Source organism: Felis catus, chromosome X (genome assembly GCF_018350175.1).
Source record: "Felis catus isolate Fca126 chromosome X, F.catus_Fca126_mat1.0, whole genome shotgun sequence".
Taxonomy (NCBI): domain Eukaryota; kingdom Metazoa; phylum Chordata; class Mammalia; order Carnivora; family Felidae; genus Felis; species Felis catus.
In genome coordinates, this window is record NC_058386.1 from 120883589 (window position 1) to 120910921 (window position 27333).

The 27333-nt window shown below is 37.4% G+C and overlaps 1 protein-coding gene across 2 annotated transcripts in view; it reads left to right on the top strand.

Annotated features, from left to right (window-relative positions):
* The window catches only part of FMR1NB (FMR1 neighbor), a 34619-nt gene extending 7957 nt beyond the window's left edge, over positions 1-26662 (top strand). Inside the window, exons 2-6 of one of the 2 annotated variants that reach the window (XM_045051009.1) lie at positions 6626-6745; positions 11256-11396; positions 12777-12873; positions 24875-25026; positions 26496-26662. In XM_045051009.1, coding sequence (XP_044906944.1) covers positions 6626-6745; positions 11256-11396; positions 12777-12873; positions 24875-24992 — 476 coding nt within the window. In that variant the 3' untranslated portion in view covers positions 24993-25026; positions 26496-26662. The remainder of the gene's footprint in view (positions 1-6625; positions 6746-11255; positions 11397-12776; positions 12874-24874; positions 25027-26495) is intronic. The other variant, XM_006944056.5, reaches the window with a different exon arrangement.
* Positions 26663-27333: the final 671 nt, after the last annotated feature.

A 27333-nucleotide genomic window follows, 5' to 3' on the forward strand; every position in this document is an offset into this window, starting at 1 on the left:
ACAGTCAGTTGGGGAAGGGGAGCGCCAAGTGAACAAATGGAGGTGTCTGGTCCTGTCAGAGCCACTTGCAATTGTAGTTCCTTTCCTATATGGTGTAGGACAATGAGCCCTCTACTCTGTTGAAGTATGCCTGGCAATACTAATCTCATTTTTTGTACCCTGTGCTGGAAGCACTCTTCCAAGACCTTTGTGTGCCCAGCTTCTTCTAATCCTTTTTTTAAGCTTAAATATTATCTCAGCTAGGCCATCCTCTAGTTAAAGTAGGTCCCCTACCTTATACTGTATTGATACGACTTTCTTTGTAGCACTCACTGCAATTTGTAATTATTTAATTTGTTAGTTTACTTATTTTTTGCCTGTTTTCTCCACGGTACTTTAAGCCCCATGAGGGCAGGGTTCTTTTTTTTTCTTAATATGAAATTTATTGTCAAATTGGTTTCCATACAACACCCAGTATTCATCCCAACAGGTGCCCTCCTCAATACCCATCACCCCCCCCTCCCCCCCTCCTTCCCCCCCCCCACCCCCCCCCCCCACCCCCGGTCAACCCTCAGGTTGTTCTCAGTTTTTCAGAGTCTCTTATGGTTTGGCTCCCTCCCTAACTTTTTTTTTCCATCCCCTCCCCCATGGTTTTCTGTTAAGTTTCAAGGGCAGGGTTCTTATCTGATTTGTTCACTAATGTATCCTCCAAACCTAGAATATAGTAGGCATTAAATGTGTATCTATTGAATGAGTAGGTGTTAGGAAAAACAAACAGAACAAAATCGGTTATTTTACATATTGTTAAGATGTGTAATATACAGTGAAGATAAAACTGTCATGAATGAACGTTTATGCATAGTGTTAAAATACATAAAACAGATGGTTTTAGAAATTCAAGTAGAAATGGACAGAACCACAATTGTGGTGGGAGACTGTAATACATATCTTTTAGTCCTAGAAAAAAAAATAAGGATATTGAGCATTTGAATAATACACTGTAACTTGATTTAACATGTATAATAAAGCTCATATTCATATAATAAGGTTCATATCATAAGAAAGTACCCTACAGGCTGAGAATACTTACTCAAGTGTATGTGTATGGAAATTGCTCTCATTAAAATGAAAAAGAGAATATTATCATTGATGTAAAGGAGATTTAAAAATTATAAGTGAATATTCCTATAATTCCATCCTAATAATAATTTTGTAAGTGGATGATTTCCTAGGAAAAAATCTAAATTGGCTCATGAGCACAAAGAAGTGAAATGTTATTAAGGCACCATTCCCTTCACAAAATACAGTCAGACTAAACTAAAGTTTTCACAAACTTTTAGTGGATCAAATATTTCCTATGCTGTTTAAACAATTTCAGTATAGAAAAAAGATGGGAAGCTTCCCATATTATTTTATGAAGTAAATATAAACCCCATGCCAAATCCTACATAGATAGCACAAAAGGAAAGGCAGACACACTTTACTTAGGAATGTTGATCCACAAATCCTACATAAAGCATTAGCATTTGTGGGCTTTATTTCAGGAATGCAAGAATATTTTTTTTTTGTCTGTTCAGAATTTTTAATTTAATTTTTTTAAATTTACATCCAAATTAGTTAGCATCTAGTGCAACAATGATTTCAGGAGTAGATTCCTTAATGCCCCTTCCCCATTTAGCCCATCCCCCCTCCCATACCCCCTCCAGGAACCCTCTGTTTGTTCTCCATATTTAAGAGTCTGTTATGTGTTGTCCCCCTCCCTGTTTTTAGATTATTTTTGTTTCCCTTCCCTTATGTTCATCTGTTTTGGATCTTAAGGTCCTCATATGAGTGAAGTCATACAATATTTGTCTTTCTCTGACTGAGTACTTTCGCTTAGCATAATACCCTCCAGTTCCATCCATGTAGTTGCAAATGGCAAGATTTCATTCTTTTTGATTGCCAAATAGTACTCCATTGTGTGTGTGTGTGTGTGTGTGTGTGTGTGTGTGTGTATATACATATATATATATATATACACACACACACACACCACATCTTCTTTATCCATTCATCCATCCATGGACATTTGGGCTCTTTCCATACTTTGGCTATTGTTGGTAGTGCTGCCATAAACATGGGGGTGCATGTGTCCCTTCGAAACAGCACACCTGTATCCATTGGATAAATACCTAGTAGTGCAATTGCTGGGTCGTAGGTAGTTCTATTTTTAGTTTTTTGAGGAACCTCCATCCTGTTTTCCAGAGTGGCTGCACCAGCTTGCATTCCCACCAACAATGCAAAAGAGATCCTCTTTCTCCACATCCTCACCAACATCTGTTGTTGCCTGATTTGTTCATGTTAGCCATTCTGTCAGGTGTAAGGTGGCATCTCATTGTGGTTATGATTTGTATTTCCCTGATGATGAGTGATGTGGAGCATTTTTTCATGTGTCGGTTGGCCACCTGGATGTCTTCTTTGGAGAAGTGTCTATTCATGTCTTTTGCCCATTCCTTCACTGGATTATTTGTTTTTTGGGTGTTGAGTTTGATAAGTTCTTTATAGATTTTGGATACTAACCCTTTATTGGATATGTCATTTGCAAATACATTCTCCCATCCTGTCAGTTGCCTTTTAGTTTTGTTGATTGTTCCCTTCAGCGTGTAGAAGATTTTTGTTTTGATGAGGTCCCAATAGTTCATTTTTGCTTTTGTTTCCCTTGCCTCCAGAGACGTGTTGAGTAAGGAGTTGCAGCAGATGAGGTCTAGGAGGTTTTTGTCTGCTTTCTTCTCTAGGATTTTGATGGCTTCCTGTCTTATGTTTAGGTCTTTCATCCATTTTGAGTTTATTTTTGTGTATGGTGTAAGACAGTGGTCCAGGTTCATTCTTCTGCATGTCACTGTCCAGTTTTCCCAGCACCACTTGCTGAAGAGACTGTCTTTATTCCAATGGATATTCTTTCCTGCTTTGTCAAAGATTAGTTGGCCATACGTTTGTGGGTCCATTTCTGGGTTCTCTATTCTGTTCCATTGATCTGAGTGTCTGTTCTTGAGCCAGTACCATACAGCTTGATGGTCTTGGTGATTACAGCTTTGTAGTATAGCTTGACGTCCCGGATTGTGATACCTCCTGCTTTGGTTTTCTTTTTCAAGATTGCTTTGGCTATTCGGGGTCTTTTCTGGTCCCATACAAATTTTAGGATTATTTGTTCTAGTTCTGTGAAGAATGCTGGTGTTATTTTGATAGGGATTGCATTGAATATGTAGACTGCTTTGGGTAGTATCGACATTTTAACAATATTTGTTCTTCCTGTCCAAGACCATGGAATCTTTTCCCATTTTTTTGTGTCTTCTTCAATTTCTTTCATAAGCTTTCTATAGTTTTCAGTGTATAGATTTTTCACCTCTTTGGTTAGATTTATTCCTAGGTATTTTATGGTTTTTGGTGCAATTGCAAATTGGATCGATTCCTTGATTTCTCTTTCTGTTGCTTCATTATTGGTGAATAGGAATGCAACTGATTTCTGTGCATTGATTTTATATCCTGCAACTTTGCTGAATTCATGAATCTAGCAGTTTTTTGGTGGAATATTTTGGGTTTTCCATATAGAGTATCATCTCATCTGTGAAGAGTGAAAGTTTGACCCCTCCTGGCCGATTTGGATGCCTTTTATTTCTTTGTGTTGTCTGATTGTGGAGGCTAAGACTTCCAATACTGTGGTGAGTAACAGTGGCGAGAGTGGACATCCCTGTCTTGTTCCTGACCTTAGGGGGAAAGCTCTCAGTTTTTCCCCATTGAGGATGATATTAGCATTGGGTCATTCATATGTGACTTTTATGATCTTGAGGTATGATCCTTCAATCCCTACTTTCTTGAGGGTTTTTATCAAGAAAGAATGTTGTATTTTGTCAAATGCTTTCTCTGCATCTATTGAGAGGATCATATGGTTCTTGTCCTTTCTTTTATTGATGTGATGAATCATGTTAATTGTTTTGCACATATTGAACCAGCCCTGCATCCCGTATAAATCCCATTTGGTCATGGTGAATAATTTTTTTAATGTATTGTTTGATCCTGTTGGCTAATGTCTTGTTGAGGATTTTTGCATCCATGTTCATCAGGGAAATTGGTCTATACTTCTCCTTTTTAGTGGGGTCTCTGTCTGGTTTTGGAAGGAATGCAAGAATATTTTAATATTGAGAGATATATTAATATTTAACAATTAATAGTCAGGGGGAAATATAGTGGCAGTAAGTATTGAAAACATTTGATAAAATCCCACTTCCATTCTTAATTTTTTTTAACATTTATTTATTTTTGAGAGAGAGAGAGAGAGACAGAGCGTAAGCAGGGGAGGAGCAGAGAGAGAGGGAGACACAGAATCCAAAGCAGGCTCCAGGCTGTGAGCTGTCAGCACAGACCCTGACACGGGGCTTGAAATCATGGACCTTGAGATCATGACCTGAGCCGAAGTCGGACCCTTAACCGACTGAGCCACCCTGCACCCCCCCCCCCCCGCCTTTTAAAAAAAATTCTGTTTTACATTAAAAAAATTTTTCCCCACTTCCGTTCTTGAATAAAAATGAAAAAAAAAATGAGAAAATTTGTAGTAAACTAGGACTAGAGCAATGTACCCTTAATTTAATAAAAAATATCTATCCTAAGCCAGCAGCCAAAATTATACTTAATGATGAAACACTAGTGCTTTCACATTAAAGTCAGGATCAACTGTAGTATGCCCATTATCATAGCGTTTTTTTTCTCACCATGGTTTCAGAAGTTCTAGGCAATGCAGTGAGAGAAAAAAAAGAAATGAGCTGTTAGTATTGGAAAGAAAGGAGGCAAAACCATCTATATTTAGTGATAATATGGTTATGAAGAAATGAAATGAACTTTCATTTTGAGAGAGAAGGAGAAGAGAGAGAGTGTGTGTGCACATGCAAGAGCAGAGGAATGGCAGAGAGAGAGGGAGAGAGAGAATCCCAAGCAGGCTCTGTGCTGTCACATTTGACACAGGGCTCAGTCTCACGAATGTGAGGTCATGGGCTGATCCAAAATCAAGAGTTAGAGGCTTACCTGACTGAGCCACCCAGGCACCTTGGAAATCTTAGAATTTAGAATGTTTTCCTAAACATGACCTGAAAGGCAGAAATGGTAAAGGAAGAAACTGATAGATTTGATTACATAAAACATTTAAAAATTTTGAACTTCCCAAAACATCATAAAAAATATAAATGTAGCTGATTACCTTAAAAAATATTTTTAACATATGTGGCAGACTGAAGGTAAATTTCTCTACCATACAACCAATTTATGGAAGATGTAAGCTCACCGATAACTTAAAGGTGCAAATTAAACCAAAGGAATACCATTATTTTGGCCATCAAATTGGCAAAGAACAACAAAAAGTCTAGAGTGCAAGAATATTGGTACTTTCCTGCACTACTGGTAGAAGTGTACCTTGGGGCCGCCTTGCTGGAGGGTAGTGTGGCCAAGATCAAGAGCCATTCCCTACCAATTTATCCTAAGGAAATTTTCATAGCTGTTTGCAAATATATGGTTCCAATGATAATCATTGCAGTTTTCTTTCTGTTTTTTGTTTTGATTCTTGAAGTATAATTGACATACAACATTATATTAGTTTTAGGTGTACAAGATAATGATGGGATATTTGTGTATATTGCAGAATGATCACGGTAACTATAGTTAGCATCTATCATCAGACATAGTTACAAAATGTTTTTTTCTTGTGATGAAAACTTTTAAGATCTACTTTCTTAGCAACTTTATGAAATACAGTTTTATTAACTGTAGTAAGCATGCTGTACATTTCATCCCCAGGACTTATTTATTTTGTAACTGGAAGTTTGTGCCTTTAATTCCCTTAATCCATTTCACCTATCCCCACTGCCTGCTTCTGGCAACCGCCAGTCTCTTCTTTGTATCTATGAGTTCTATGCAGTGTTCTTTATAATATGAATATCTTGTGAATAACAAATGTCTTTCTATGGGGAGATGGTTAATTCAGTTGTAATAGAGCCACATAATGGAATACTGTGAAATTATTAAAGATAGTGTTGACAAATACTGAATAATATGGACAGATCCATGCTATGTGAACAAAGATAGATATACTTTCCTCTTATATAGGAAGGAATCGTGCAAAAAAAACTAAATGCAGTTTCTTTGAGGTATTGAGGAAGAAGGAAAGGAAAGTTTTACATTGTCCAAGGCCTTGATTTTTATCAGTAAATAAAGAAGGCAACATATATGCCAAGAGTTTCTGTGATGGGGTCTGATTTAGTTGGGATACATACTGTTTCCAAGTTGTTAATTGATAGGGCCTCTGAATATCAATGCTGTTTGTCAGAGGCAACTTCACTATTGTAATTTAGTTTACAGCACAGCAATGGGATGTGTTGGTAGATGGCTTAAGAATGTTAAAATTAATTAATTTTTTAAATTTAATACTTAGTTCTTCAGTTTCACAGCAGAATCACATTCCGATTATTAATAGTACCTAAGCTGTTATGAGATTTAAGTATAATATCTTAGCTCTTAGGCTTTCCATAGTTAATTTAAGCAAAGGATAGTTACTGTTAAAGGACCATAGAGAGTGATCAATGCTTTATATATGTTGGGATTAATAATTTCACTTTTTCTTAAGGGTCCTCAAATTCTGTGTCTTCAAGTGAATATAATGTGTGGAGCAGTGAAAATGCTGATGGACAAACTCCAGAAAAAACTTCTGCATGGGAAGCTCTGTTCATTTTTTTCTTTCCAACAAGTAAGTTCTTTTTTTTTCCCCTCCCAGTGTCCTCATTTTGTAAAGAGTAATTAAATGGTTAGGAGGCAGTGTGGTCTATTGGCAATGGAGTGAGATAGACCTGGGTTTTAATCCTGACTCAACCCTTTGCCGTAGGCAAGATAGCATCTGTGAACCTCAGTGTCCTCAGCTTTAATGAAAATATTTACCACAAAGAATTGTGAGGATGACCTGAGACAGTATTTTTAAAACATTTCATAAATGCAGGTTACTCTTTATAGAAATACTTTTCCTTCACAAATATCTAAACCTTACACAACTTACCTTAATGGCATTGCCTGAAATTTAGTCACTGACCCAGTATTGTGAAATTAATGCCTTCTATATCATTAATCAGGGTACTGTGTGGCTCTGATGTTATGGAATATACCAGATGTTTTCCCATCTGTTTTAATGATAAAAAGTTCAGGTTTCAAGTCACATCATCTTTTTGTGATTCTGTATATAATGGGTTTATCAAGCACGTGATGACCCCTGAGAATTATTAACCACAAATAAACATGTTTCATTTTCTGCAGCATGTGGTACCCTTTCAAGGAGAAGCTTCAAATAAATTGACATATGTGAATTACAAAGATGAAGCTTTTATTAACAATCATGTGGAATTTATTCTAACAGAATTTGATGTACATATGTAAGCACAAAATTATATCCGTTTGTTTAATTTCAGATTCTGCCACTGAATTCTTCTGTGATCTTGCAGAAGTCTCCTCATTTTTCTCTATACTGGTTTCATCAAGTACAAAACAGGCATTATAACACCTAATACTAATGAGAATAGCAAAATAAATGAGCCCCTTAAGTAAATTTTAAAAACCACCCTGTTCAAGTTGAGTGAAGAAAGAGAAATTTGAGGGCTGCCTAGCTGGCTCAGTCAGTAGAGCATGTGACTATTGATTTTGGGTCATAAGTTTGAGCCCTACGTTGGCCATAGAGTTCACTTAAAAAACATAAAAATAATAAAATCTTTAAAAAAAGAAAAATTTGAGAAGGTGTTATGTTGTGAAGCTAAATGAATGGCTTAGAGTGCCAAAGTTGGTCATAAACAACAAATGATGATTTAAGTTTTTTTTTTTTTTAGAAATGTTTATTTATTTATTTTTGAGGAAGAGAGAGCACAAGCAGGGGAAGGGCAGAGAGAGAGAGGGAGACAGAATCTGAAGCAGACTCCAGGCTCTGAGCTGTCAGTGCAGAGCCTGACACAGGGCTCAAACTCACAAACTGTGAGATCATGACCCGAGCCAAAGTCGGATGCTTAATCAGCTGAGCCACCCAGGTGCCCTGATGATTTAAGCTTTAGAGCTAATGAAGATAACAGACATAAACTGTTCCATAATTACCTCTAATAACAACATTATACAAACACTGAAGCCACCTTTTCACTCTTATGTGTATCCTGAGAAACTTAACAGAAGACCATGGGGGAGGGGAAGAAAAAAAAAGAAAGAAGAGGTTAGAGAGGGAGGGAGCCAAAACATAAGAGACTCTTAAAAACAGAACAAACTGAAGGTTGATGGGGGGTGGGAGGGAGGGGAGGGTGGGTGATGGGTATTGAGGAGGGCGCCTGTTGGGATGAACACTGGGTGTTGTATGGAAACCAATTTGACAATCAATTTCATATTTAAAAAAATCAAAATTAAAAAAGTAAATAAATAAAAACAGTCTAAATAAGAATATCTGCATTTCCAAAATATTCCTTCAACCTGGCACAGTAAATTGAGTCAAAATCAATTGTATGAGATACCCAACAAAATCAGACGGTTCCATTTTAAGAGAAACATCTGACCCAGGTTGATTCAAATCTTTAAAAAACAGTGATTAATTATTTATAAAATGTATATGCTGTTTCTTTGAAAAGAATAACTACAAGTTCATAAAATGGGAAATACTTTTAACCAATTTATTTCCTCTCCTGTATAATTGAAAAGGAACACTCTTCCCACTTAAGCACTAAAAAAAAGTCTGCTGTTTTGTCATTAGGCTGTTGTTCGTAAAAGATTTATCTCTTGCACATTAAAGTGATAACCTTGAGACCGATTGACAGGGAAGCTTGAGAGGTCACACAGTCCTTCTCTCTTTGGACAAAATTATATACTTAACACCTGGTAAAAATTTTCTACCCTTTTTGTTCTTCAAAATACAATGTCTCAGTAATTTAAGTCTGAAAGTTAATTTTAGTATCTGGCATAAAGTCCATCAGATCCAACTGCAGTATAAAATAACAGAAGCTCAGGGGCACCTGGGTGACTCAGTCAGTTAAGCACCCAACTTTGGCTCAGGTGTTGATCTCACGGTTCATGGGTTTGAGGCCCGTGTTGGGCTCTGCGCTGACAGCTCAAAGCCTGGAACCTTCTTCAGATTCTGTGTCTCATCTCTCTCTGCCCCTCCCCTGCTCACACTCTGTCTCTCTCTCTCTCAGAAATGAATAAACGTTAAAAAAAAATTTTAACATTTATTATTTTTTTGAGACAGAGAGAGACAGAGCATGAACGGGGTGAACAGGGGAGGGTCAGAGAGAGAGAGGGAGACACAGAATCTGAAACAGGCTCCAGGCTCTGTCAGCACAGAGCCCGATGCAGGACTCGAACTCATGGACCGCAAGATCATGACCTGAGCCGAAGTTGGACACTCAACCGACTGAGCCACCCAGGCGCCCCCCATTAAAAAAATTTTTAAATAACAGAAGCTCAGCATTAGATGAGATCTTAATCATCCAGTCCAGTCTCTTTTGTGATTTAAAATCTCTTCTATGATTTCCATTCCTGGAAAGTGATCTTTGAATGATGCCAATAGCAAAGAATTCTGCACATAGTAAGTCCATACCATCTCTAACTGGGCCCTGATCATGGTATTCCAGATGCACTCCAGCCTGGGGAGGGAAGTCACTGTGGGCTGGGTAGAATTGAGAATAGATTGCCTAGTGTATATAACAACAAAGTAGACCAAACTCTTATATGTCTAAAATGTTTGGGAAATGAATATGCAGGGCAACTGGTAATGCATTAAATTTGTGGCCTTGCACAGGTTACTTTGATCCTTCATTTCTTTATTTCTAGAATGGGGGTTGTAAAACTCATTTTGAGAGTTTGTTATAAAGATTAGAAATAACGTGTGTAAATCAAGGTACCTGGCCCAAGTAGGTGCCTAGTGAATGGTAGCTATTATTATTTTTACCTTAGTTTTGGGAACTGCAAATCTTTAAAAAAGAGGAATATAATAAAATATACCAAGAGATAAAAATATGCTTGTAAACATCATACTGTTCTTTGCTGATGTTCAAGTGCTTGAGAGTGATTATAAAACATCAGTTATTACTTTTCTAAGTCTGTAGTTGTTGACAGTATTGAAGATTGAACTGAATCTATGCTGGCCGTAAGCCATACTGTAGAAGTTTTCTTTTTGAATAAAAATCTGGTATCTGCCGTTTTGGTTGTCATTTGTTTCTCTTACAAAGCAGGATGTTTAAAAGAATCAGCTGTTTGAGCTTGCAAGTCTTATTTATTTATTTATTTATTATTTATTTATTTATTTATTTATGAGCTTGCAAGTCTTATAGATTCTGATATGTATGAATTTATTGCAGTTGCATGAATCTTCTTGTTCATGCCACAAATCATTGCCTGTTCAGAATTATAGAGTCATAACTTAAGGTCACAAGGAAGAATCTTAAAACATACCGTAGTGCCAATATGGTAAGTGTTCACAGAAAGTAGGTCAATACCAATAGTATCATTTACCTTACACTCTAACAGTAAACTGAATTTTACTTACATTCATTTTCATTGACACATTCAGTGAGTTTCTGTAGCTTAGTAGAATTGAGTGAGAGGATATCCATGGTATTATGTTATTAACAAGGCATTAGTTTTAAGGACATTTGGTATGTTCTTGTTACTTAGCTCCTTCTGTGTTATATTTGTATTACTACTACTCAGCTTATGATCTATAGTCCTTTTAAAACTACCTTACCAATGACCTGTTAACAATTTACATTTTTCTGCCATTTATCTAGAATTGAAAATGTGATGTTAAATAACTTTGTGGTAATTTTTAGCTTAACTCTTTTTTTTCAACATTCATCACCATTTGTACATGTCATTCAGTCTTTAAATGTACCAGTTTGAGGGGCACCTGGGTAGCTCAGTCAGTTAAGTGTCCAACTTTGGCTCAGGTCATGATCTTGCAGTTCAAGCCCTGTGTCAGGCTCTGTGCTGACAGCTCAGAGACTGCAGCCCACTTCGGATTCTATGTCTCCCTCTCTCTCTGCCCCTCCCCAGCTCATGCTCTGTCTCTGTGTTTCTCTCTCTCTCTCTCTCTCTCTCTCTCTCAAAAATAAATAATAAAACATTGAAAAACATTTAAACGCACCAGTTTGAATATTTTTCTTTTTTTGTCTTGCAGTAATTATTTAATTAAGGAAAGTGCTTATTAACCATACTGAATTATTTTTCTTGGATTTTGTTGGTAAAAGCATGCATTCCAAAGCAGAATCAGGTGGTGAAGGCTTGCAATGAGCAGCAAGATTACAACAAGACTGAATGTTTGGGATATAAATGCTGTTACTCATCCTTCAAGATCAGTAACATCAACTGTTTTGTCCCATTAAAGGATAGTAAGTTCATCCTCTTACATTTATTATATTTATGTTTTTAAAAATTGAAGAAATACGTCACAATGGCATAAGTTTAAATTTGGACCTCTCAGCTTAACACCGAAAGGGGGATCCCAGCCCTTGAGCAACACTGTCTGTAAAAGTCCAGAGGTGGGCAGGCCTCAATTCATCAACAGTTTCGGCTTAGCCTTTGATATGACTTTGGCAGTTCAAAATTAGTCTCCTCTTTTCTTTTGCTTTAGTCGATCTCTGTCTTGTTCCAGAGATTCCAGGCTCTGTGAGATCTAACCTTCAGTGCTTGGAAGAAGATACCAGTTGAGCATGCCTTAGCTTATTTTTCTCTTCTCACCTTTTTTTCCTACTTGAGTAGAATTCTTCCCATTTATCTTGTCTTCAAACATAACGTTCAAAGTATATAACGATAGACTTGCATGTTCCTTGTTAAGGTTTGTTTATTAGTTTCTCTTTGTTCTATTGTTTTTGAATCAGGTTCTTAAGATTTATTTTTTCTTTAAAAAGTTTTGAGAACTAGACCATCTGTTTTTGCTCCTGCATTTGGATTGTGGGGACATATTACCAGTTGGTCCCATGATGGACTTATTAGATATGATTAAACACTAACAAATACTACAAAAAGGATGCATGCAAAACAGTGTCTTAGGTTAATATAGTCCCTATTCAATTTACAGGTCTTTGTTGAACATCTAGTATTAATAATGGAAACTGAAACCTGATCATGAATACAGTATTACAGTTTCAGCACTGTCACACGGTGTTTATAATTCATTCATCAGTTTAGTCTTTATATTATGTGTGAAGAAACATTCAGCCTTTGTGGAGGGAAAAATTGTACCGTGACTTATAATTCCCCAATCATATTAGAATGCATTTCCAAATGAATATAAGAATAAAATATGCTTATTCACCTGCAAAGTCTTGATTTCTTATTTAATGTTTTATAATTTGAAGTAAACATTTAAGAAGCCATTCCTTTAACAAGTCAACTATTCGTAGTTTAATTCCCTCCTTGAGTGCTCTAGGATGTATAACATATGGCCAAGAAAAAAAACACACTTCAGCCATAGGAAGAAATATATAGTATGAGTCATAATAGTCTGTTAAGAAAAACAGTAGGATCATTTTGTTAAGGCTTCCTTAACAAAGGAAGGCATGTATTTCAAGTGTAGCTTTTAGTTGTATTTCAAGATTTCATGAACTCCTGCTACTGATAGAGTAGCAAAGATATTTACCTGTCATATAAGAATACTTCTCTTTTTTGCTTCATTCACTGATAATTGTTTATAAAGGCTTTATGAAAGAGCTCAGATTTTCTTCTCTTGCTTAAGTCATAAAAGTAACAGAATATAATTAAACCAACAGAGCCTACACAGATGTTCCGGATGTTTGGGCTTGGTGTGATCGGCATGATCATCCTGGGATGTGTGCCCATTTTTTGCTGCTCTCTTTGGCGGAGGAGGTAGGCAAACATAAACTTTTATTTGCTGATTGCTGAGTGTATTTGGATATTTCTGTGTAGACACATTTATTCATATGCACTAGAAACACGGGGATTATGTTTGGGTCCCTTTTGTTTAAAAGAAGGTAGCTTAGGAAAAACATAAAATAGAGTTACCATAATATTTTTTAAATTTTTAAAAAATGTTTATTTATTATTCTGAGAGAGAGAAAGAGTGAGTGAGCGCGAGCGAGCAGGGAAGGGGAAGAGAGAGAGGAGATACAGAATCCAAAACAGACTCCAGGTTCTGGGTTGTCAGCACAGAGCCCGATGCGTGGCTCGATCCCACGAGCTGTGAGATCGTGACCTGAGGTGAAGTCGGACACTTAACCGACTGAGCCACTCAGGCGCCCCAAGTTACCATAATATTTTTAAATACATGTTATTTTCTTTTTCCATAAATTTAGACGTCCTCTTGGAACGAAAAATACATTAGTGATCTGGGAGCCTGTGAGTGGAAGTGGTTATTAACTGCAAATCAGAAAGGTTCCTAGAAGTGTTATCACCATCTAGTAAATGGTCATCTACCATTGGGTCTTAAAAGCCTTGGTCTCTCTTCAAACCAGTTTGCATCATGTTTCTTCTTAGCATCTTATATAAAATCCCTGTGGCCTATCAGCGTGATACCTCTAAGGTTTTTTTTTTTTAATTTTTTAAAAATTTAATGTTTATTTTTATTTTGAGAGAGAGAGAGACAGAGCGTGAGTAGGGGGAGGGGCAGAGAGAGAGGGAGACACAGAATCTGAGGCAGGCTCCAGGCTCCAAGCTGTCAGCACAGAGCCTGACATGGGGCTCGAACCCACGAGCCGTGAGATCATGACCTGAGCTGAAGTCGGACGTTCAACTGACTGAGCCACCCAGGCGCCCCTATACATCTAAAGTTTTTTTTTAAAAAAATAGCTCACTACCTCCTGGAACGGTGGGTGTGGAGACAGAGCAGGGCCAGGAGCAGGGTGGTGTGAGTGAGGCAATTAGAGCACAAAATTTAAGGAGACACTCACTCTGAAGTTTGTGCAAGTGGAGGGTCGGCACTAGCATGACCCTGAGAGTATTTCCTTCAGTTCTCTGGTAAAGAAAAGCTACCAGTTGAAGAGTAAGCATCTTTGATGTTTTTATTTGAGTTAATAAGAAAGTAGTGGTATTTGAGTTACCAAAACGTTGGTTAGATTTCACAGGAAGATTGAGACAATACACAAGTTACCTTATTTTCCATAAAGATCATTAAGTCTTTTTTTTTCTTTTTTGTACCTTTTCCTTGAGTTTGATGAATGTGTTATATTCATCACTGTATTTTCAATCCATAGCACAGTGCGTCATGTGTTAAGGTACTTAATACATTTTTGTTGAATAAATTAATGGTTGAGCGAATACAGAAATATAGTGGATGGCATTGACTAGCCTGGAAGGCAGTCCTATAGTAATTTAAACTTCTCATCACTCACATCATTTTCTCAGACCATTTTGAAGATACAGTAGAGTCATAGCCTTTCAACTCCTCCCATTTGCTATATGACAGTTCTTCTGTCAGTTTTCACTTAGTTTTGTATACTGAGTGTGTAATCCCTGTTCTTAGGCCTCTCCCATTTTCTTTGTTCCCACAAGTAATTGAGAATAGGAGTGGAATTTTTTACCCTTCCTTCTTCAGAGTCTGATTTCAGAAAAAAGATAACCATGAACAAAAATGAAATAATATTTGCTAGCAAATGGTGGCTAGGATTATGCCATGCAGTCTAGATGTCTGGTATAATAGGCCGGTGTAATAATTTCATTATGGCTCCTCCACTGTGTCTCTGCCAAGGAGTTTTAAAGGGATGTTCAGGTACGCTGGATTTTTCTTTAAAATTAATTTCAAAGAATTCTTCCCTGATAATATATTTTCTTCTTTATATATAGTAAAAACTGTTCGAGAGATTTGAACAGTGTGAATTGTGTATTTATTGAACACCAAAAATTTGGTTTTCTATAAGTTATTTATTTATTTCTAAAATTTATTTGTTTCTTCAGACATCCTGGGTTGTTTTTTGCAACCCCAGAGTACGTGCTTAGTGCTTGCTGCTTAGCTTAATTTCCGGTAACAATGGGTGTGTGCGGGTGGATGGGGCACTGTCAAGATTTTCCTGGTAAGCTGATTTTAGAGGCAAGGAGAATAATTGTGTTCGAATAAAGATCCTATCCTTGATACCAAACAAGGAGCTTAAATGGAAGCCAAAGCCTGCTAACCACTCCTTTCTTTTTGGGGTCAAGATATCTCTTTAGAACTATCCCCTTAACTTGTTTCCTGTTCTTCATTTCCAAGAATAAAGAGATAGATAAAATATTACAGTAGGTAGAATAAATGACCCATAAAAGGGAAATAGATGCAGCAGTAAAATCAATATGTAGTGGTTTAAAAAAGAAAAGGAGGTAGCCAAACACAGTTGTTTATCTAAATCAACTAACTAGGGGCTAAAAGCCAGAAGCAGATCTGCAGTAACATGATCTGGGCCTATTTGTTGGAAGAACTCTTGAGGCATTGGAAGAAACTATTAAGCTCCTCCTCCTGCTGGGTCCTGTCCTTTACATTAAATATACGTTCCTTCAAATGTTGTAGCTCTCCCCTCTCGGCCTCCAGTTGTAAGCCAAAACAAGTGATGTTTTGACGTTCCGTAGCTCCTACAATTTGGACGGTGTGTTTTATTCACAGATCGCCTCAGGAGCTAACAACTGGCAAGGGTTAGAGGGATGAAACATGAGAAGTAATATGAGCAGGTGGGAGAAATGAAAGCAGTTTGGGGGAAGAGGATAATCACTTTCCAGAGCCAAATGTATTTTATTCTTTTGGTGTCTAATTCGTGCTTTCTACAGTTGAGCATATTTAGTTATTGCTTGTGCTGGGCATTGTGGACGATACAGAAATGTCTGAGACATAGGCCCTACTTTCAAAGAGCTTAAACCTACCTTAAAATAAGCCCCAAGCATGACATGTTAAATAATAACATATGATGGAATATAATTAAGGATTAAGAGAGTGGTGGCAATAACTTACCAAAGTTTTGAGGCAGTGGGGATCAGGATGAATGGGAGAGGGCACAGTGGGCTCTGTGGTGGAGGTACTATTTGAGCTGAGTTTTGAAGGGAGGACAAGATTTGGAGGGGGGGCTCCCGCATAATTCATTACATCCAGATGGAATCTCCTCACTATAGACCCCTTAACTGCTTGTCATTTCTAAGCAGAAGTGGCAGAATTTTGCCCCTGGAATAATCTGTAACGTAATCTCTAGTTTGCTTCTACTTGACTCAAGTTCAGGTGAGGTATGAACCAGGTACACCGAGAACTCAAGCCAGCTTGAATTGGTTGCACATGTACAGAAGAGAGCAGACAGCACTAGTGAAAGAAAGGCTTTCTAAGAATTTTCTACTAATAGCCTTATTAAACTTGCATATAAGATGCGTTTTGAAATTCATTACGTCTTCAAGGTTATGTAAGATCTATTTTTATTCTCATTAATAGGGATCAGAAAACTCGTTAGGTTTAAGTGTCACTGGCAGGCTTAAGACTTACATAGAGATGAAGGAAGGAGGAGATCAGGTGGATGAGGATGAAAGGAAGCAGGGGAGGGGGCTCTAGTGGGAGAGAAGAGAAGAGTGGTGGCTGAATTGTTCCCGTTACAGTAATAGAGTGCCAATAGTTATAGTCTCAAGTGCCACATTTAGTTTCTAATCTTTATCTGTTTTTAGATAAAGTTTAATCTTTATACATAGACCAGTTAAACATCTGTGTATTATATAGTGATATGATACTTGAGTGTATACATAGCTTTGGTAAGGTGGAAAATTCAAATATTATAATACCATGCCTATTAAACTCAGATGGAGTGCATTTTCTTGTGTTTCTTTCTTCCTCAGATTGGATTTGCAACTTTGAATTAAGAAAAAATCCAGAACTCAGTCTGAAAATGACAAAACTATGTTTTCTTTCAACTAATAAAAAGCCATGTTTTTTTAAGATTGTAGATCATCTGATACACAGATGATGTAAATAGCACATCCCCCATACACTTTCAATGTTGCTACTTGCCAGATGGCTGTTACTGAAAATTTCTACATTTAGACAAATCCTGCTGCGTGATTCTCTGTATTATAATGTGGTTTTCATTATGCAGATAGTCTTAATACCACTTACTTTTTAGAATGGGAGGTAAAGAATTGGGAATAAATGTGTCAAAGATTGCCTAAAAATCATCACCCATTGAATTTTAAAAATAGGCATTTACATTTTCAAATCTCCATGTTTGTGTGTTTCATTATACTGTACAACATAATTAGTAATGTTATTTTGAAAAGCTTTATGCAGTAATTAGCCAACTGCTGAAAGGTTTGAAGTTCCTAGGATTATATACATGTGAATTCAGAGAAAGGAAATAAAGTCTGTAAATTTTAAAAGTATGGCTAGTCTGTAAGAACTTTGATAAAATATGATCAGATGAGAATGTGAGCAAACTGGAACCCTGCTCTAACATGACTCACTATAGATTTGAAACTCACATAAAGCCAGTTCTTCTTGGACCCTGTTCAAGGTAATTTAGTTACTGAAATAATAAGAGAATCTCATTATATGCAGATTATATGTCTGAAATGTTCCCATAAGAGAAGTCTGGAGTAGTAGGTACTATTAAAAAGAACATTTTGTTGCCAAGTAACTAATAACCTCAATGCAAAATGCAGTGGCCTTTTCTCAGTTCCCATCCAACTTGACCTTTTGGTCACATAGAACACTGTTGATTGCTCCCTTCTTGAAACTTTCGTTCCTTGGATTTCATTGTTCCCTTTACCATTCTGATTCTTCTCGGTTTGTTTTTCTTTGTTGTCTCAACTGTGGTTGTTTCCCAAAGTCTTATTCTCATCTACCAGAGAATATTACAGGTATGTAGCAGAAAGAACATGTAAAAAGATCTATGTTCTAGTTCTGCCTTTTTTACCAGTTTTATACTGAGGTTAACTTCTTTTGGTATTGGTTTTCTCATAAAATTAGGGTAGAGAATTGAGTTAGATAATTTCTAAGGTTCTTTCTTTTTGGCGTTTAAAAAAAATTTATGGGTGGGGGGGGGCAGAGAGAGAGAGAGAGAGAGAGAGAGAATCTTAAGCAGGATCCATGCTCAGCACAGAGCCCTATGCAGGGCTTGATCCCACGACCCTGGGATCATGACCTGAGCCAAAATCAGAAGTCAGACGCTCAACTGACAGAGCCACCCAGGCGCCCCTAAGGTCCTTTCTGATCATAATATTCTGGGCTTCTCTGAGTGAATGAGTCTTTTAAATCTGAATCCTGAAATCCTTACCTCTACCTATTCCATATTTCCAAATGCCCTCATGAATTAGATGTTCTGTTAGCACCTTAAATGCAACATGTACAAAAGCAAATTTATCTTTTTTTTTTCCTCTCAAACCATCTCCCCTTGATAGCTGTCCATTTCTTTCAGTGATTTTTTTAGTCTCCCAGGCTAGAAACCTTTGAGTCATCTGTGAATATTTCCTTTTCGTTATTTTTAATATGTAATCTATTCTCTTAGTCTACCTGTAATTTTTTGGTTTCCTTTGGAATGAGTCTGAGATTTGCCTCTTCTCAAATTTATTTATTGTTACATTTATTGTTACCTTAGTCCAGGTCTTATGGTGTCAATTTCTGTCCTGGGTAAGTGGTTTTAGGAGAGGAGCAAAAACAAACAAACAACAACAACAACCCCCCCCCCCACCAAGGTGTGTTATTCTTCTAGGGTTGCCATAACAGAATTTCAGAGACCAGGCAACTTGAACAATAGACATTTATTTTCTCACTGTGAGAAATCATGTGTCCATGATCACAGTGCCAGCTGATTTGGTTTCTGGTGAGGGCTCTCTTCCTGGTTTGCAGTTGGCCATCTTCTCACTGTGTACTCACATTGCCTTTCCTTGATGCATGTGAGAAGGGGAGAGAGAAAGAGTAAACTCTCTTGTTTTTAATTTAAAAAACTGAAAAATCAGTTTTTTTTTCAACGTTTATTTATTTTTGGGACAGAGAGAGACAGAGCATGAACGGGCGAGGGGCAGAGAGAGAGGGAGACACAGAATCGGAAACAGGCTCCGATCCTGTGCTCCGAGCCATCAGCCCAGAGCCCGACGCGGGGCTCGAACTCACGGACCGCGAGATCGTGACCTGGCTGAAGTCGGACGCTTAACCGACTGCGCCACCCAGGCGCCCCGAGAAAAAATCAGTTTTTATAATGACATTAATTGTACTGATTGGGGCCCCACTCTTATGACCTCATTTAAACTTAATTACTTCCTTAGAGCCCCCTATCTGCAAATTTAAACACACTGGAAGTTCGGCCTTAAATATGTGAGTTTTAGGGACACAGGCATTCAGTCCTATAACACAAGGCTAGTTGGCATCCAAGGGCATAGAAAGGATTGAGAACTGCAGAGGACATTGGAATGAGGTGTTCAATCCAAAGAATTTATACAAGAGAGACTGTAAGTAACTAGGATGGGACTGCAAGTAGGGTTTGGAAGATGGCTAGGAGCTGAGTCCTGGAGAAGGTTCCTGGTACTTTGATGGGAATATATGACTTTGCCCTTAAGAAGGAGGGAATTTGTAAGGGTACTTGCCAAGCCAATTTGAACATATGCCTGGACTCCTAATCTACTCTCCTTCTAATCTATTATGTAATATCCTGCCAGATTCATCTTCAAAAGATAGTATATTATTTCATTTCATTATATTATTCAGGAACTTCTAATCCATTCAAGAATATCTGGATTCCAGACCTTGTGTTAGGTGGTGTGAAGGACAAAATGGTGATTCAGATCATACTCTGCTCTCAAGGAGCACATAGTCTCATGAGGACTATATACAAATCCCCAAAGTAAAAAGTCACACTCCATAAAAAAAATTAAAGGTAAAAACAATTAGCATGTTGGCCTTTTCTGGTTTATGTAAATTTTTCAAATACATTGTCTTATATGACCTTCAAAACAGAGGTGCAGGGAAGTTTGGTCTCTTGCTCAAGATTACATGATAGAGCAAGAATTACAATCTATCTTCTGAGTTACTTGCTTTTTCTAGTATAGAAAACAGGAAGAAAAGAAATGCAGATAAAAACACAATGGCATTTTGTTGCTTCAAGCCCACTCAAAGGGCTGTGGCTTTCAAAGTTTTCTATTTTAGACTCATTCTATAATTCCAATACCATTTCTTATAACACTACATGTATCTTTTGCTCCATCCAGGTAGCTATATTTGTTTTTCTTGGTATACCCCAGGCTTTATTCTTGCCTCTGTTCTTTTGCCCACGTTGCTCCCAAATCTTAGGATTGTTCTTCTTCATCCTCTTCATTCATTTGAATTCTTTCTTTACCTTCATATTGCAGTTGCCGCAACTCGTCCATGAAGTGTTCTGCAAAGGCTCCTGACCCCAACTTTTCTCTTTTCTCCCAGCCTCCTTCTGGACTTGTGTTCTTAACCACATAGTCTAACACATAATTATCCTTTGTTTTCTGTTATTAGTTTTCTTTCTCTGGCTAAATTGTAACTTCTGTGAGGACAAGGGGCTAAGCTTCATACTTCTTTGAGTCTAGAGCTGTGGTTCCCCAAATGGGGTCCCTGTACTAGTCTCACCATCATCCCCTGGGAGCATGTCAGAAATACATGTTCTCAGGCCCTACCCCAGACCTACTGAATCAGAACTCTGGGGTTAAAGCCCCAAGATTTGGGTTTTAACAAGCCCATGTATACTCAGGTCTGAGAACCATAGGTCTCTAAGACTGTTTGGTAGGCAACTCAGTAAATAATGATTGGAGTAATCTAGGCAGTCGTTTTGGTGGATTTTCTATCTTTTTGATGTTGCAAATGATAAATTTTTTGTCTATAAAATTGATGTTATGTTCTTTAACTGTCTTAAAGAATTTGTATTTATATCAGTGAATTAGAGTTTGTTAAGAAACATGGCAAAGCCAACCTATTACCAGTATTTATCATGTTCTAGTCTGTAGATGGGTTCTGTGGAAGTAACCTTGGGAATATTTAATAATATAGATTCCTAGGCTGTACTCAAGAGAATCTGATATAATAAGTGGGGGATTTGGACCTGAAATGTGTATTTTCTAAAGCACCCCAAATGAATCTGATACATAGTCCATTTAGAACTACACTAGACTCTCCACTTCAATCCTTTTACATTCATTCTTTCTGCAAACATTTACTGAGCTCCTACTTTGGTCTGGGAACTTGCTAGGTGTTGTGTTCTTCTTCTCTATCTGATCATCTCCCTGGGCAGCCTCGCTGTCCATGTTATGAGCCATCTAAGCCCATAGCTTCAGAGTTCTCTGATGTACTCAATTCTGAGTAATCTTTCCTGTATTCTGTATTGGCCAGCCACTTTCATGCCCATATCCTGAATCTTGTCATTCATCAAAAATTGAACCTCTGAGGAGGGCCTGGGTGGCAGTCGGTTAAGCTTCTGACTCTTGATTTTGGCTCAGGTCATGATCTCACGAGTTCGTGGGTTTGAGCACCACATTGGGCTCCTTGCAGTGACAGTGTGGAGCCTGCTTGTAATTCTCTCTCTCTTCCTCTCTCTCTGCCCCTCCTGACATGCTCTCTCTCACAAAATTGGTAAATTCCACAAAAAAATTAAAAAATTGAACCTCTGAAATTTTAAACTTCAAATCTCAAACTATTCTTTGACCATAGGTGCTTTGTCTTCTAGGTTTTTCCCTTCTTTTACTCTTGCTACACCTGTTCTCATTGAGACATCCAGGTTCTTTAATTCTCTGTTTTCCCCTGGTTTTCTGTCTTTTAGCATCGTCTGATTTCTTTATCCAGCCTGGATTCTATTGTCTGATGCATGAATCCATTGTTTCCAGTTCCTTTGTTTCATTAAAATTGAATCCACACCATTTTTCTGTTTCTAGATCTAGGTATTCCTGGGAATTCTTAGAGAAAAAAATCTCACAACTATATAGATATGCATCACAAGAAATTCCCATTGTTTCCACTTAGTGTTTCCAGCCACACCACTCTGCTTGATGTTTACAAAGAACATGCTTCTTCACCACTCTGATATTTTCACACAATGTACCACCCACTGATTGAAATGCTCTTATATTATCTTCCCATCTCCACTCTTCTTTATCTGGCTCACCCCACTCTGAATGCAGGCCTAAGCTTGAAGTTCATCTCCTCTAGGAAGCTTACCCCAAACCTCCGCCCCAGACTGGGTCGATCTGTTTCTTGTCTGTTTCCTGTTTGTTTCCTACCAATCTCTGCTTACCTCTATTTAGATTATCTCGATGTGATAGAATTATCAGTTTATATATCTCTCTTCCATTCTAAATTTTAAGCTCCTTGAGGGCAGGACCCATATATTATTCATTTTTATGTCTCTAGTATTTAGAATGGTGTTTGTTTCAGGAATGAGCAAGTGTGTTAATGAGTGAATGCATATGAGATAAGTTGATCTGTACACTTCAAGTGTGAGTATGCTGGCCACGGTATGACATTTTATATAAAAAGAAGAAAATCACCTCTAGGACTCTGGACAAATCATTTCAACCCTACTTTCCCCCTTGGGCATTCTCATTAGATATTGAGTAGAATATCTAACTTTGGATCTCAGTAATAAATGTTAGAAAGCTGAACCTAAAACCTAGTTCTCTGCAACCTAGACTAGTACAGTACATTTTGAAATAATAAGGTCATGTTGCATTTTTCTTTGTCAGTTAAGGTGAAATTTAGGCCATTAAATTTAAAATAAAATCTTTGTATAAAGAAAACATAGTCATTTTATTTATGTGAAATAAAATATATTGAAGTCACAACATTAGAAAAAAGTGTAAGTCCCCAATTTCTTATCTAAAATTCTGAAATCCAAAAGGTCTGCAAACCTAAAGCTTTTTTCGTCTTTTGGCAGCAAAACCTGAGCTGACCTGACCTGAGACATTTTTAGTCCTTGCTTGATGCTTAAAATGAATATTCATATATTTTGTTGTAGAAATATTACTCTGTTTGATCATGAGATGTTGCCCCGGACTTCATGGGAGTATCATGTAATATTCAGTATGTCATGTCATATTGCCTTTCTAAAACCCCAAATATTCTGCATTCTGAAACACATCTGGCCCCAAGAGACTGAGGACTACAGAGTTGTTTCAGCTATTATTATTTTTTTGATACTGAAGTTAATAGCTCTACCAAGAAGCCATAGGTAAATCATAAGTACATTTTTGGCCTTCACCCACTATTTCATTTATGCCTGGATATTTTTTTATGATGGAGAAAAAAGTATTTATTTGCTCCATATCTATTCTTACCTAGTAGAGCTCAGTGACAACCTAGTAATGCAATTTGAGGGGAGAAAAGTGAATACTACCTTCAAAGTCATCATTTCAGGGGCAGGCTTAGCAATCTCTGGGCCCCACATGCTAAGAACCTGGTTGCTCTGTATAGCTAAGTAGCACCACCTGGAGCCAGGTGTCCTCTTCTGTACACTACCTAGCTTTGAGCTGAGGATAGGACTATGTATCTGTCATTCCCTGTTGGTAATATCATATGCAAATGTTTCTTTCTCTTTTGGGTTTCCATCCATACTTTTGCTTTGAGCATTTTCTAGTTTTTCTCCTTGGCTTGTGCTTAGGTCTTTAGAAAGTGAAAGCTCTTGGGGCACCTGGCTGGCTCAGTCAATACAGCATGCACCTCTTGATATTGTGGTTGTAAGTTCGAGTCCCACATTGGGTGTAGAGATTACTTAAAAATAAAGTCTTTAAAAAAAAGAAAGTGGAAGCTCTTATAAATATCAACTAACATTTCCAGAACCCTCATTGGGTACCAGGCTCTCTGGGATATATAAAGTTACAAGGTAAAGCTCTAGCCTGAAGTTATTTCCAAGCTCTGAGGGGGGAAAGGGACAGGTTTGCATAGTGAATGAGAGATTGCTTTTTAGATTTAGGAAGGTCTGGATTTGAATCCTGGCACCACCAAAGAGTATTCTGATGACCTCATGCAAGTTACTTCCTTCTCAGTGCCTCAGTTTCCCCACCTGAAAAATGGAAATGCCTTATCAGGTCATCATGAAGATTAAATAAGATCCTGCACATGAAGTGCTTATACACAGGTCTTGGCACATGGAGAAGTCTATCACACTTGTTATTAGTCATTATCTGCTAATGCTGCAGTGGTCTAATGGAAAGAGTGCATTTTAGAGTCAAACAGACCTTAGTTCAAATGCTAGCATCTCCATTTACTATCTGTGTGTGACCTTGGGTGAGTTATCTTACTTCTCCAAGCCTCAGCTTAATTATTTGGAAAGCAGGAAACACAATATCCATCTTATAGGGTTGTTGTGAGGATTAAGTGAGGTCAAGTATGTAAAACACCTGGCCAAGTTCTTAGCCTGTGATATATCGGCTCTCTGGCACCCCCAACCCTGACTGTACAAATTCAAGGAAGTACAAGATTGAATTCCAAATGATCGCAATAGTGAGTAAAAGTGCAAACTTGTAAAGTTGTAGAAGATAATATAATGTGAGCTATTACTATTTAGTTTTGATATTTGTAGGAGGGAAGAATCCCTATAAGCTAGGAATAAAAGGGAAGGCTACCTAGGCAAATAACATAGAAGCTAGGTCTTGAAGGGTGAGTAACATTGATGTCAGCAGAGGGAAGGTAGGACAGCATTCCTGTTGTGGAGGATCAAATGATCAAAATGACGCTATACAGAGTGATAGTAATGGTGACAATGATAAATATGAGTGAGCCAGGTACAATGTTTTCTATCAGATTTGCCGAATATGGTGAGTTAAGCGGTCAGGTGGGAATGTGTAAAAAGAGTTATGTGGGTAACTAGCCTTTTCCCTGTACCCCATCATTGTTTTCTTTTATAACCCACCATTGTTATTGTTCTATCACTGTTGAGGAACAAGGTTTCACTTTGAACTTTTAATTTTACAGCAAATGGGCCAATCCTTTAGGAAGGAAAGTCAACAAAATTGGAAAGGGTGTGAAGAAACAAAAAAAGAAACTAAAGAAGGATGCTGAGATGTTAGGGACAGCAGCAGAAGATGAGTAAAGTTTAGGTGGTGGAAAGCAGTGAGAGAACAAAGGTAACTGGCGGTGGGATATAAAATTGAAGTGTTTAATATTTGATTATTGTTACCACCATTTTGGTTCAATGATGTATATATTTTTTTACCCTACAAATGTTTAGACCACAGGATTATCAGGTTCTGAAACCATATTATCACTAGGGATATTTGGATGCAGGAAGGTGGGCAAGAAGTGTGCCAAGTTGTTTGGGTACAACATTATTTGGTTCAGCCCTTCAGAAGAAACAAATGGAATCTTCTTGCTTTGACTCTGAGGATCCATGAAAGATACCTTTGCTAAATAACAATGGTTATAGTTCCCCATATGTATTGACCATGGTACATATCCGGGGGAAGGAGGTTCAGGAATCTGACAGATCTGCAATTGAATCCTGGATTCTAGCTGTTAGCTTCAGCTCCCTGTTTCTCAAACTTAAATAATTCAGTATCATAAGTGATTGAGAGAGTGGATCCCAGAATCATACGCCAGGGACTACCTGGCCCTCAGGCTTACAGATCCCCCAGGCTTGGCCTGTGTTTCCACCTCCCAAAGTAATTATGAAGATCCAACTAAAAATAAAATGGTTGGTAAGAAAAGAGGTATACTTTGGGGAATAGAATATTGGAATGGGGGTCAGGAGACTCAAGCCACTAACTAGTGGCATTTTCACGGGCAAGTAAGTTAACCTATCAGCAACTTGATACCATCAGCTGAAAATTTTTGTGTAGCTTAAACAATATAATGTATGTGAAGATGCTTTGAAAATTATAATACAATACTCAAATTTAAATTGTTAATTTCTAGCCTCAGTTGCAGAGGAGAGGAGTGGAATAATAGACTGTTGATCTTAGTGTCAGGAGACTCTCGTTTTACTCTCAATTCTGTCATTTTGTACCATGGGAGCTTGGGCAACTCCCTTAGCTTTCCTGGGCTTCAGTTCACCAAGCTGCAAAATGAGAAGTTTGGACTAGATGAATAGGAAAATGTGACTTATCTAAAAAGAATTGAAATCCTTACAACAAGGCAGTTTATATTTATATATGTGTGTGTATATACATATATATATATAAAATGATTTATGTAAGGTAATACATAAGTATATATAATAATAATCATATGTGTATATGATTATACATACCTATATATTACTGCTTTGTATAAGTTTAATGCAGCACATGCATGTGCATATGTATGCACACACAGACACACATATGTGACATAAATAGACAAAACAATCTCTGTGTGCCATTTACTGGGGCATGGAAGTTCACTTTGTTATTCAGAAATTTTCATTGTATTTGCCACAGTGTATTTTGTCTTTACACCTCACAGATAGTACACTGGCAAACTGAAAATACATAAGTTAAACATAACATTGAATACAGTTTGAGAACTCTGTTGCAGTCATTTCCTGTTCTAACAAAGTGTGATGTATGTATACTAGTCCTTTCGAGTTGTTTAACTCTACTTTACTTTTCTCCTGTAGCATTATTTTCCCACTGAGAAGAATACAAACCATTCCAAGCAGAAGAGACTGTCCCAGTCATCTCAACCTGATGGAGCATTTTAGAAAGACAAAAATTTGTTCTTATTTTTGTCATGTTTACTTACAAATATGAAATAAAGTTGATAGTTCTGTTTTTGTGCATCAAACCAGGATCTGAATTCTTCTTATTAAAACTAGTTTCTACAGAATTAAAAAAAAAATGTATGAAAAGCACCGGTGGCATTTCAGGTCCTATGTAGTGATTTTTGCAACTTGGGTTATGTTATCAAGATATACTTCTGTTGGTGTTAAATAAGGCAGAGATTTCATGTTGTTATTCACCTTCTATTCAGCGAGGTGGGGCAATGAGAGGAAGGGCAGGTTTGGCAGGGAAAGATGAATCATTTGGGGATAGGCTGTTTGAAGTGCTTATGGACCATCAAGGTACAGATGACTAGTAGGCAGTTGTATATAGTTTATATATAACTAGTAGCCAGTTATATATAAATCTGTGGGTCTGGAGCTCAGGGAAAAGGTCTGGCTGGATATAAAAGGTTAGGAACCATCAATATAGAGATGATAATTGAAATCATGATTTCAACCAGGAAGAATAAAAAAAGAAGGGACTGGAATAAACTGTAGAGGACCACAAGCATTTAAAAGATTATCAGAGAGACCTGAGAAGTATGAAGAAAAGCAGGAGAGTGCTGTTGGGGAGGAAAAGTTTTTCTATACTTTTCAAAATTCTTTTGGCTGGTCTAAGAATTAAATTGACACGAGACAAATTAACAGGAGAAATAAAATGTAATTATATACATACAGAGGCTCCATAAAGAAT